The 14,078-nt window shown below is 40.7% G+C and overlaps 1 protein-coding gene across 1 annotated transcript in view; it reads right to left on the reverse strand.

Annotated features, from left to right (window-relative positions):
• The window catches only part of LOC136875841 (uncharacterized), a 479,643-nt gene that overhangs the window by 145,678 nt on the left and 319,887 nt on the right, over window positions 1–14,078 (reverse strand). The window contains exon 4 of the mRNA XM_068228200.1: window positions 7,841–7,987. Within this exon, the coding sequence (XP_068084301.1) occupies window positions 7,841–7,987 (147 nt within the window). The remainder of the gene's footprint in view (window positions 1–7,840; window positions 7,988–14,078) is intronic.

A 14,078-nucleotide genomic window follows, 5' to 3' on the forward strand; every position in this document is an offset into this window, starting at 1 on the left:
TGCTGGATTACGGAGTAATTGAACCATCTTGTAGCCATAGTACTGATTCTTTAATTGTTGTTGCCAAGAAGGATGTAATTTATTGAGATATGTAAGTTAATAAGAGCAAAATTGATTCAGTTTGAGTGAGAGAGTGCTACTCAGAGTTCCATTTTCATCATCTGCAGAGGCGGGAAATATGTCTAAATTCTTTCTTTTGTATCAGGGGCATTTCACTATTGTGAACCGTATCGGGGAGTGTGCATATTCTTATAAAAAGATCAAGAAGGGAAGATTGTCGGTACTTATAACAAAAAATTTAAAGAAGTATGTTACGTGAGATTTGTTGAGATAATAATAAGATGATTAATTTTGTAAGAATCTGACAAAAAACCTAACATCTGCGATTTGCGTGTTAACCAAGTGCCGTATTGGTGCATTGGAAGAATAAGTGCGACATTGTCACGAATTGTATGACAAAGCGGAGAACGAGACATTGAACAGTTACCTGTGATGACAATATGCAAGAAAAGTTCTCATAAAAGTGATTTTTCATAAAATATTTTGATATGTTAAAAAAGAAGAATGTTGTATAATCATTTAAAATTATTTGTATGTGTTAAATTACGTGCTATAATCTTGTGAATAGGGAGAGAATGGGACACTGGACAGTTATCTACGATGACAATGTGCGAGAAAAAATCTCATATCTGTGATTCTTTATAAAATATACGGATGTTGAAAAAGAAAATTATTTTTGTATACTCATTTAAAGTGTTTATGTGTGTCAGTGTTATATATATTATGTTGTTCATAAATCAATCGATCATTTGTTCTTCGATTTATTTATGAGGGAGGCGAATTGTAACGGTTCAAATCCCGTTACAGGATGATATCTGTATTTTTATTATTATTTCATGTGTGATATTATTATTATTATTATTATTATTATTATTATTATTAGTCGTATTATTATGTCTATACTATTATTGTAATTATTATTATTGTTCAACTCAATACTGCAATGCTTGTCGCTTGCGTGATTGTAGTCAAATTGTTACGTATATATGTGTGTGTAGATTAACACTAAAATCATGTACAGTAAGAATCGCTGTATATCAGATGTGAATGTAGTGTGTGCAATAACTTGTGTCATTCTAATATTCCGAAATACTGGTGGAGTAACCGCAGAGTCATTGCTACGTCATCGTGAACATCTAGCGGTGAGCTCACTTCCTGGGAGTTACCTAGGGTGCCGCCGGCGGTTTCACCATTGTACGTAACACTTGTCGCGAGGTGGGAGTAGATCATAGTTATTCCTGGAGATTGCGTAGGTGTGTCAACCAATGTCTATAAAAGGTGGCTGCATATTGTAGCGTTAGTCATTATTCAATTGGAAGCAGAGGCCACAGTTGGTCCGAGAGTCATTGAGTGAACGAGATGGAGTGGCCTCAATTAGTCATCAATCAAACGGAAGGTGAAGAGAGAAGAAGTAAAGTGGAAGGTGAACAGTGATGGAGTGAAGTGGAAGGTAAGACCTCAGTCGGTCAGTTGTTAGAGGGATACACTTACCATGCAGGTATACAGGACAGACTTAAAAGAAGTCCTCTCGATGGAGAAGAAGCAGTCACATGAATACTTAGTGTCAGTGAAACAAAAAGGATACATCACCAAATCAGGCTTGATACATCTACAGTAAACACCATTACAAAGGAATACGTCGTAATTACACTCAAAGTGTTGAAGGTACAGTCAAGTGAACCAGTGAGGGATAAATTTCGTGTATAATTGTTTGATGTCCGCTCAAGAAGAATTCAAATTCATGCCTAGTTTCTTTCAGTTGCAATGATGTAATTTTATATTCGCATCTGTTTGAAATTATTTCAAGAATATATTTTGTTCTATCAAATTAATTCATCGTTTAATTTAAACAGTAAACTTTCTTATCTTCAAATTTAATGGGGAAACCGAACGCCAATCTCCTTTTCCCAGAACTTATATGGTATGTTGTCACAAGTAAGCTTGTTACCCCACACCCTAGAGATATTCAAGAATCTCATTCTCTTATTGCTGCACTGAGTTGTAGCTGGTGCTCTTCAAATAACGTATGTGTAAGTACGCAGGTAAGAACTAAGTGTGAGTACAAGGTCCGACGATTGTGTATTTTATTTAATGGATATTAATTGTCATATTTTTCATTTTAAATTCAGATTAGTATGTTCGTAAAAGTAAGTAAGAGGGTCAGGAACATTTTAAAATATATAATGTAATAGGCTTTACGTCCCACTAACTACATTTTTACGGTTTTTCGGAGACGGTAGGTGCCAGAATTTAATCCCGCAGGATTTCTTTTATGTGCCAGTAAATCTCCCGACAAGAGGCTGACGTGTTTGAGCATCTTCAAATACCACCGCACGGGGCCCGGATCGAACCCGCCAAGTTGGAGTTAGAAGGCCAGCGCCTCAACCGTCTGAGCCACTCAGTCCTGTAGAGGGTCGAAAAGGAATAAGAAGGTCGAATAGAGGGGCGTGAAAGCCGTGTGCCCCTGTCACTGAGGAGGCCGCAGTTCGAATCGTGGCCAATGCAAGTAAGATTTCTGAATTGACAAAAATTAGAAAATATTACTTTTACGTCGCACCGACACAGATAAGTCTTATGGCGACGATGGGGCAGGAAAGAGCTAGTAGTGGGAAGGAACTGGCCGTGGCTTTAATTTAGGTGCAGCCCCAGCACTTGACTGGTGTGAAAATGGGAAACCACGAAAGACCATCTTCAGGGCTGTCGACAGTAGGGTTCGAACCCGCTATCTGCCGAATACAAGCTCATAGGTACGTGAACCCAGCATCTTCGGAATGCAAGCTCACAGATACGTGAACTCGCTATCTCCCGAATGCAAGTTCACAGATACGTGAACCCACCATCTCCCGAGTGCAAGCTCAAGCTCCCAGATACGCGAGCCAACCATCTTCCGAATGCAAGCTCACAGATACGTGAACCCACTATCTCCCGAATATAAGCTAACAGATACGTGAAACCACAATCTCCCGAGTGCAAGCTCAAGCTCACAGATACGCGAGTCCACTATCTCCAGAATATAAGCTGACAGATACGCGAAACCACAATCGACCGAGTGCAAACTCAGCGAGCCCACTATCTCCCGAATACAAGCTCACAGATACTTGAACCCACCATCTCCAGAATGTAAGCTCACAGATACGCGAATCCACCATCTCCAGAATGAAAGCTCACAGATACGTGAACCCACCATCTCCCGAATGCAAGCTCACAGATACGCGAATCCACCATCTTCCGAGTGCAAGCTCACAGATACTTGAACCCACCATCTCCCGAGTGCAAGCTCACAGATACGCGAACCCGCTATATCCCGAGTGCAAGCTCACAGATACGCGAACCCACCATCTCCCGAATGCAAGCTCACAGATACGCGAACCCACTATATCCCGAGTGCAACTCACAGATACGCGAACCCACCATCTCCCGAATGCAAGCTCACAGATACGCGAACCCACCATCTCCAGAATGTAAGCTCACAGATACGCGAATCCACCATCTACAGAATGTAAGTTCACAGATACGTGAACCCACCATCTCCCGAATGCAAGCTCACAGATACGCGAACCCACCATCTCCCGAATGCAAGCTCACAGATATGCGAACCCACCATCGCCAGAATGTAAGCTCACAGATACGCGAATCCACCATCTCCCGAATGCAAGCTCACATATACGTGAATCAGCCCGTTCAGCTCATACTCTCGGTGCATAAAACTGAAAGGTTGCGAACCCTAGTGAGCCTTTCGTTTTCACACCTTTCGTGGTCCTTGCTTTGCTTCCACCGACACTTTTGTTCTTCGAAGTGTCGGACCTGTTTATTTTGCCCTTAGATTAATGTTAAGAGAGGAAGGTTCCTGTTAAACAAATGTCACCACAACTACCGTCGGACTCGTTAGCTGAATGGTCAGCGTACTGGCCTTCGGTTCGGAGGGTCCCGGGTTCGATTACAGGCCGGGTCGTGATTTTAACCTTCATTGGTTAATTCCAGTGGCTCGGTGGCTGGGTGGCTGTGCTGTCCCCAACGTCCCTGGAACTCACACACCACACATGACACCACAAAAACACGAAGATACCTACACATGGGGCAGATGCCGCCCACCCTCATCGGAGGATCTGCCTTACAAGGGTTGTACCTGGATAGAAATAGCCACACGAAATTAATTATACTAGTTGATAACCGGCGTACGCTGCTACGCCACAATAAATAAAGGGTGTTTTTTATTAATTCTACTTTGTGTAATTTTTATTGACAATTTCCTTCATTATTCTTGGTTGTCTGGTTATTTATATTTTCTTATTACATTTACTTGTAATTTCACTTACAAACCAAAGAAATAATTACTACAACTACGTTCTATTTTTTAGATTCCTGTGTCTATTAATTTTATTAAACTACTTCTATTTGCCTACATAAATGGCCTTTTATTTGCATGATTCATGATGTTCATTGCAACGACTTGACATTCTTTGCTTTTCCATCTGGTGCGAAAATGAACAGATTCCTGGGCAATGATTTGCCTAGTTACATGAAAGTACCGTACATCTCGAACACAGCATGTTGGATTGCTATTTCCAAACAACAGGCAATGAGTTGCCTAGTTACATGAAAGTACATCTCGAACACGGCATGTTGGATTGCTATTTCCAAACAATAGGCAATGAGTTGCCTAGTTACATGAAAGTACATCTCGATCACGGCATGTTGGGTTGCTATTTCCAAACAACAGGCAATGAGTTGCCAAGTTACATGAAAGTACATCTCGAACACGGCATGTTGGATTGCTATTTCCAAACAATAGGCAATGAGTTGCCTAGTTACATGAAAGTACATCTCGAACACGGCATGTTGGATTGCTATTTCCAAACAACAAGAAATGAGTTGCCTAGTTACATGAAAGTACATCTCGAACACGGCATGTTGGATTGCTATTTCCAAACAATCGGCAATGAGTTGCCTAGTTACATGAAAGTACGTCTCGAACACGGCATGTTGGATTGCTATTTCCAAACAACAAGAAATGAGTTGCCTAGTTACATGAAAGTACATCTCGAACACGGCATGTTGGATTGCTATTTCCAAACAATCGGCAATGAGTTGCCTAGTTACATGAAAGTACATCTCGAACACGGCATGTTGGATTGCTATTTCCAAACAATAGGCAATGAGTTGCCTAGTTACATGAAAGTACATCTCGATCACGGCATGTTGGGTTGCTATTTCCAAACAACAAGAAATGAGTTGCCAAGTTACATGGAAGTACATCTCGAACACGGCATGTTGGATTGCTATTTCCAAACAACAGGCAATGAGTTGCCTAGTTACATGAACCTAGCAAGAAAGGTACTTCATAAAACATGGCGGCGTGTTCGCATCCTCCTATAAACAGCATTTCTTACCGGCCTATCATGATAGAGTAAGTCGCTGTCGCCTAGCGACAATCTATCCTTCAAGGTCGATCCAAATATTGGTGCGGCTTTGTAATTAAATTAATTACATAATATAAATACAGTATTTTTCCGTTGATTTTTCAGAAATGTAGGAGTTTTCCTGTACTGTTGAGACGATTTGAAAGATTTTGGTACAAACTGCACCTTTTAAATCCCTCTGCTTTAAGAGCTTGAGTCTTGCGAAACATACACGTTTGCATTTCATGTATACTAGGGGGCTCAAGAACGCCGTACTTTCTACTTACAAATGTCCCGCATGCACAAATGATGAATGGGATGTCTACCAACTGATTTTCACAGGCGCACTACTGCTAGCGGGTAGGTTACGTCAGAATATGAAGAGATTAATACCAGCCTCTCGCTCGCAGCATGTTTCTCAGTGCTACATGTCTAATGCACCCCTTGGAATAGTAAACATCGTTTTTCACCGCATATTTCTAGGCTGGTGTTTGGTATAGCCGTACTATATTTGCTGTCAGCATATCGGCAATGGATAATTTGTTCAGCAGCGACAAATACACAGACATTATTTTAATCCAGACAACCTGGTCGGAATTCAGCCGAAACTCCAAACAGACGTACAGTAGGCCATTGCCCCCTGCACACGTATTTCACCGAACAGTATTAGCTTTTGTTTCATACAAGCAACTCTATTATCGAGTGGAATATCTACACGTGTATAAATTAATATGTTATTAAATTTCCGTTTCTACATCTTTGGCGTCTTTATAAGCAGTAGCGGTGATTAGGGGGTGGGGCGAGGAGGGACAGTGGCACCCTACCCCCACTTTTTGGAGTAAACATTACATTTATTTCCACTTTAGCCAGCTGGAACTAGGAATTATTTAAAAAAAGCTATTTGTACGAGCCTTGTTGTTTTATCTGCTAATTATTTCCTTTATTTTTTAATTATTAACATAATTATTGGCGGAAATAAGCACAAAATGCCGTTCGTCGAGGCTAACCGATTTGTATAGCGCTGCGGCAAGTAGTGGAGACTTTGCATGTGCTGTGAGGAAGGGTAGTAGGGACACATATTTTTAGACAAGATTGTGGACACTGAGTTATAATTCACCCGCCCGCCGCGCGCATCCGTCTGTCTGGCAGTCTCGTTTAGTGTCTGTTAGTTTCTTAGTGTGTATTCAAATACTAAATGATTTTAATTGCATAATCATGCCGTACTTCTATTTACTTGCACCGGGCGAGCAGGCCGTGGTGTTAGGGGCGTGCAGCTGTGAGCTTGCACGTGGGAGATAGTGGTTTCGAATCCTACTGTCGGCAGGCCTGAAGACGGTTTTCCGTGTTTTCCTATTTTCACACCAGGGAAGTGCTAGGGCTGTAACTTAATTAAGGCCACGGCCTCTTCCTTTCCACGCGTAGCCCTTAAAAAAATAAAAATAAAAATTAAAAAATAAAGGAAATAATTAGCAGATAAGACAACAAGGCTTATACAAAAAGCTTTTTAAAAATAATTCCTAGTTCCAGCTGGCTAAATTGGAAAAAATGTAATGTTTACTCCAAAAAGTGGGGGCAGGGTGCCACTGTCCCTCCTCACCCCACCCCTTAATCACCGCTACTGTTTGTAAACCCACCAAAGATTTAGAAAAGGAAACTTCATAACATATTAATTTATACAAGTGTAGACATTCCACTCGATAATAGAGTTGCTTGTATGAAACAAAAACTAATACTGTTCGGTGAAATACGTGTGTAGGGGGCAATGCCCTATGTCTGTTTGGAGCTTCGGCTGCATTCCGACCATGCTGTCCAGATTAAAATAATGTCTGTGTATTTGTCGCTGCTGAACACACTATCCATTGCCGATATGTTGACAGCAGATACAGTGCGGCTGTATCATACACCAACAGAGAAATATGCGGTGGAAAACGATGTTTACTATTGCAAGGAGTGCATTAGACCTGTAACGCTGAGTAACATGCGGCGAGCGACAGGCTGGTTCTTACCTCTTCATAGTCTGACGTAACCTACCCGCTGGCAGTAGTGCCCCTGTGAAAATCAGTTGGTAGACATCCCATTCATCATTTGTGCATGCGGGAAATTTTTAAGTAGAAAGTACGGCGTTCGGGAGCCACCTGGTATATACTACAACCACCACCACGTTCATTTTAAAATAAGGTATTGTTCATTAAAATATGTACAGCCATTAACTCAGTTTCTCCATTATTGGAAAACGGCTCATCAATAATATCTACAGCAATGGAAGGGACATTAAGCAGCTCGTAATGGGTTGCCATAGTTTAGAGAGAAGAAAGCCCCGATAAGTAGTCAACGTACGTGGCCTACTGTCCTCTAGCTGGCGGGCTCCAGCTATCACTCACCCGGATGATCTTGTGGTCGTGGATCAACTTCTTGATGCAGTTGTAGAGGAAGGCGAAGCACATGCACGACAGGATGAGGCAGAATATCACCAGGATGATAATAATGTGATCGGCGCCGATGATGTCGGCGAGCCTATTCTTGTCCACCTGAAATAAACAGAGAGAGAAGATTACATGGAAGTCTGGCTCATAAAAAATATTAATTTTTCCAATATTTTAGTATACCGTTTGAATCATCCGCATTTATACAACTCGCATAGGCCGTTTCATATCCATCCGGCGCCGAGAAACCTTTATATGTGTTAGTGTGACGCAAACTATTAGAAAAAGTGAAATACAATGTATAGACAGATTTCCTTTGCTGTAACCAACACAGTATGTTGAATAATGCGCCTCTTAACCATCCATAGATGTAACCACTGACAGTGAATGGATGTGTTCATTATAATGTTGAAACATATTTTGTAGTAGTTCATATTTATTATATCTATATTACTTATTACTAGAATGTCCCTGCGGTTTCTCCCGCGTTTATTAATTTAACCGCTGTATGTTTTAAACAATGTATTTCAAAGCAACAAAAAAATTTATAACACACATTGTTTTAATATAAATTGCGTGAAATACATTATTTCATTTTTATTATAATACTTGGTGAAGGCAACCCGCCTCACTTGTTTTGTTGGTACATCCGTGCGATTTTACCTATATAATACAGGAGATGTGCATTTAAAGACCACTCTTTTTCCGTTTTTTCTTTAATGTTTATTCTTTTTCGGGGTATTTAAACATCTTACTTACTAAGAGATTTCATCAAAATACTTTCTTATATACTACACTTGATGTCTTGTTGTCTGCCGCATGCAGAAACAGATTTTCTGCTCTGAGCCTTATTCATAGTCATACTAGTATAAGCTAATCTCACTGGGAAATTGTTATCGTATGAATCAAAGTGTCAAATCAGTTGAGATTAATGGAATTATTGGTATGAAAACCCATTTCCCTTTTTCTTTTCCGGTTAGGATTACTGTCTCAATGATATGGTAAAGGAGCTGTTTCAGTACCTAAGTATCTGCTTTATCTACAGGAATTACAGAAATTACTCAGAGTTGTACTCAGGCAGTAAACTCTTATGGTTTTGAGATCACCATTACTCCTGCCAGATGAATCAAAGGTGGTATATAAAACCAAGGAGTACACATCACAGCCTTCTAGAATACATTCTCACTCCGATCCTTCCAGTACATTCTCACTCGCTTTAATACATTCATTGACGAAGTCAGCCACTTTCAAGTCCCACATCTCCAACATCTGCTACAGACACGCAACCAATATTGTGTACGATGGGAGGCTCAAGGCACACAAGCACCAGTGGTCTGTGATAGATAGTTGTGGCTGCAAGGTGAAATATACGAACACACACGTCTACTTTGATATGTAGTCGGTTACTTTCAATCCCCATAGTCCTTATAGAACTTCCGGAAAAACTATATTATGTGTCCTTCCGTTTTGATCTAAAATGTATAGAGTGTTAGCTTCCAACAAATAGTTCACAATGAGGAGAAGCACCGTTTGCGACAATCAAGTAAAACGATTGAAACTAATACTGATAATTAAGGCATACAAAGATTCATGTAAGAATAAGCCTACGTTAAATATTTCAGATCTTTGTGTGCCGAAGATTTGGCTGTGCATCGGTATATGCACACAGAGAAACAAACACTTCCGGACATCACTGACTGAATAAGGGTCCTAGTGTTGGGGACCGGAAATGGCTTCCTAACTCATGGACTGAGTATGGCTCCTTGACTTATGTTACGTATCTTACGTACGTTGCCTAGCGACAGCACGCTGTGTTTTTATATCCCAACACATGTTTTCGCCGGTTTCTCGTTTATTGCTCATCAACGAAAGCGAAAATTAAAAATCCGACTTCGAGGTGCATTATGACTCCTTTCCATCTATCTATGTTAAAAATTTCAGATTTCTGTGTGTCGTAGGTATGGCACACACTTTGTGCAGACACAGACACTCAAACACTTCCTTTTATAACTTAGTTATAAGGATTTTTGAGTTTTCAGGAAGGCCAAATCATCATAAAGGGTGCTTAATAATGGATAAAATAAAAACGAAAAATGTCTTAGGCGAAGAATGATTTGATCTTTTACTGCTCAGAGGTGCCAGGCCACTAATCTGGAAAAAGGCACGCGTTTGCTGAATTTTATTATAATAGAAAACAATTTGACTACTAGATGTCCCGATAATACAGTGAACTGACAACGCCTATAGGACTGCGCTAATGATAGTTCTATTACATGTACCTCTTTATTTCTTTTATTGTACCAGGTGCGTACAATCATAGTTGAAAATATCACCTGGTCTGGCCATGTACTTGTGACAACATGTCGCCTCTTTGTGAGGTTTAATGGCCACGGACTGTACAGTCACATTTTAAAGTATAACATGCACTGGCTTGTAACAAAACATGTCTCTTTGCTCCTTTTAATAGACCCAGACTGTACAGTCCCACATGAGAAATGTGGACCTTTGTACCTTTCCCCTATTTAATTTATAAATACGGGTTGGCAGTGAGGAAATGAATTTGCGTGTAATTTTTGGTATGCGACGCATCATTTAAAAGTACCGTAACAATTTGGCGCGTTACCTCGCAGGACGTCCACTGGAATGTGGACAATTTGATAACGACCTCATCACATGCACCCTATTACACACTTAAACGCTGCCCTGGCCTCTTTCACTTTATACTCGGAATAATTTAAAACAGTGCAATTCTCAAATGGGCGTTCTTTCAGTGTAATTATTTCTACGATATCTCTGTATTCGATGTACAAGTAAGATTACCTTTATTTTTTAAAATCAGACGGCTTTTGATAATGCAGATAATAGGAGACTACTGGGAAAAACTACGGGCAATTCCGCTAGACAAAAGCGTAGTGAAGCATTATCTGATCCCGTGATCATTAAGTGGGGAGTTCCTCAAGGAGCTATTATTCGACCTTTATGTTTTCTCTTATACAGCGTGACCCAAAAGAGCGTTCATTTTTGAAGAGGCCATACTTTACGGAATATTGGAGATAGAGAGGTTGATGCATTATAAAACACAGGATTCTATTGACACCAAAATAAAGTACACAAAATGACCAACAGATGGCGCTCCTTGCGATACTCAAGCAATGATTAGTATAACAATCGAGGTTTAGATAATATGATGATAATATGATGTTGTTTATAACAAATGCTCAATATGTCGGCCGTTATTCGTCAGCAATACCTGTAGACGACGGACAATGTTGTCAACAGCACTGTACAGCATATCCGTAGGTATGGTGAGAAATTGCCGTCGGATGTTGTCTTTTAACATCCGTAATGAGGTCGGACGAATGAGGGAGATTTGCGATTTCAGATAAATCCACAACCAATAATCACACTGATTGAGGTCAGGGGACTGGGGAGGCCAAGCATGACATGGCGCGATTGAAGGCGCATGTGACGCCCTCTCTAAGGACAGAACCTGTTATACCGCACACGAGTCTCATGCGTGTTGCTGTCCAGCACCATCTCTTGGCCTGTTTGTGCACTCGTTGTTGGTATCAATAAAACCCCATGTCATTTCAAAACATGTGTGGCCATTTGTACCAGACATGGTACCACGTGCCACGTGTTAGTCATTTTGTGTACTTTATTTTGGTGTCAGTAAAACCTCATTTTATGCCAATCATATGAGAATTAATTACTCTCAACCTCCAATATCACGTGAAGTATTGCCTCGTCAAATTTTAACGCACTTTTGGGTCATTTTGTATATAAATGAAGAGCTGGAATTAGATATTAAGCTTTTCCTGGATGATATAATACTGTAGAGAGTAATAAGTGAATTAGAGGATTGTGAGCGACCGCAAAAAGACGTCGACATGGAAAGCAGAATGTAGCATGTTGGTGAAAGTTGAGAATTTAAGTTGTGGGTTTTAGCAAGGGGAAACCTCCTCTCCGTTTTAATTACCGTGGAGATGATTGCAGACTCAGAAAGGGAATCATCCAAGATGCTGAATATGCTGTCATCAAATTTAGTAGATTTATACTTAAACATTAACGTGAAGAAAAAAAATTATTTGTATGTAAACACCCTGAGCGCAATCACACCAACATCAGGTTTGCTAACAAAGTAGTGGAACAAGTCACTAGTTTCCGTTACCTCGGAAGTCTAATCACAAATGATAACCGTCGCAGCCAAGAGCTAAGAAGAAGAATAGCGCTTGCCAAACAAGCATTCCGCAACAAAATACAGTGTGGGCAAAATAAAACCGGTCTGGAAAATATGATAATACTGACGAAGAATTGACCTTTGTTAATGAACGGGAGAACTGCCTATCACAGGAAATGCTGGGAACCGTGATTTCAATGTACAAACCTGCCACCTTGCTGCACTGTAACCCAGAAATAATATCTGTTGTCTGCTCCAGCTATGTAACACTAATGCCACTACCGTACATTAATCGTACTGATTTGCTAGAAAAAATCCTTCAAACTAGCTCGAAAACAAGCCTTCGTTGACAAAATTACTGAAAATAGACTTTCCCACACCATATTGTTCTAGCAGCTTGATGAGTCCTTTAGAACCTGGTTTGAACCCACCATCTTCCGAACGTAACCTCAAATCAACGTGATGCAAACCACGCAGTCGATTCACCCGGTATTATTAGTAGTAATGCTTATTTATTTAGCACAAGGCAAATTACACAATACATATAAAATAAAATTGTTGTAACAATCTAAAATGGAAAACAATCAACTGGGCACCTGAAATATTCGAAGTTTAATATCTAAATTGTCTAGCCACTCTTTGCTTGAGCAAAGTCTTTGAGCGAACCCAAGTACGCCTGTTACGACATTCGGTAACAATATGCACGATACTCTGTTTTTCCGCACCACAGTCACAGTTAGGTGAATTTCTCGAGCCCTACTTATAGAGCAGCGAGCCACATATCCCAGGGCTGGTCCTTACCCTGTTAAGGGCAACGCACGTTTTACGTGGCAGATCAAAACCTGCTGGTGGATGTTGGGTATTGAACAGAGACTACCACTCCTTCGGAGTTACATTATTCATTTCCTGTCTCCATTCTACTGAGGCGTTAAACCCTCTGTTTATCAGTTCTTTCGCTTTAAGTATAGGCGGGGAACGTGATTTCAAACGGCCAAATCTATGAAGTAAGGCTTCATGTATGGGAAGACCGACGTTCGCTGATAACTCACGAATCAGATTATAAACTCTCCTTATTCTTGAAGGTTCCATATGGCTCAATACGGGTAACAAGAAAAGACGAGTAGGCTTTACTGTACCACTAATGATGCGCACTGTCTGATTCACAACAGTGTCGATCTGCGTAACACTTGGGCTGTTCAACCATACAGAGGAACAGTACTCTGCCGTCGAGTAGACTAAACCCATTGCTGATGATCGAAGAGTGGACGCAATAGCTGCCCTTACTGAACCCGCACGTTTCTGAATGATGTTATTCCTTGCCCTCAGCACTCTTAGTCAAGTGTGTCCTGAAGGACAATGCTCGGTCCAAAGTAACTCCAAGTGGCCTGTTGAGTAATAACAGCAAGGCCATCTGCATAAGCAAATTGATGGGAGGTAGTAGAAGGGATATTTGCAATATACAGGTTGAATAACAAAGGGGAAAGCACAGATCCTTGAGGAAGCCCATTATTGAGCACTTTCAGTTTACTATGCTTATTACGCATCACAACCCGGATCACCCTTTTCGATAGCATGCTGTTTATGAGCTCTAAGATTGCTTTACAGCCTGTAAGTTTGATGAACTTGTAAAACTGATAGTGTCCGACTTCTTGGGTGAATGGTCAGCATTGAGGCCTTCGGTATAAAGGATCCCGGGTTCGATTCCCGACCGGGTCGGGGATTTTAATCGTGTCTGATTAATTCTTCCGGCTCCGGGACTGGGTGTTTGTCACAATACTCTCCTCTTCATATACAGACAAAAGACCGCACTACCGTCCACCACAGAAACATGCAATACAATAATAATGATATTGCTTTACGTCCTACTAACTATTTTCATGGTTTTTGGAGACGGTGAGGTGCCGAAACTTAGTCCGGTAGGAGATCTTTTACGTGCCAGTAAATCTACCGGCACGAGGCTGACGTATTTGAGCACCTTGAAATACCATCGAACCTGCCAAGTTGGGGTAAGAAGAC

The sequence above is a fragment of the Anabrus simplex genome, chromosome 6, assembly GCF_040414725.1.
Source record: "Anabrus simplex isolate iqAnaSimp1 chromosome 6, ASM4041472v1, whole genome shotgun sequence".
NCBI classification, from domain to species: Eukaryota; Metazoa; Arthropoda; class Insecta; order Orthoptera; family Tettigoniidae; genus Anabrus; species Anabrus simplex.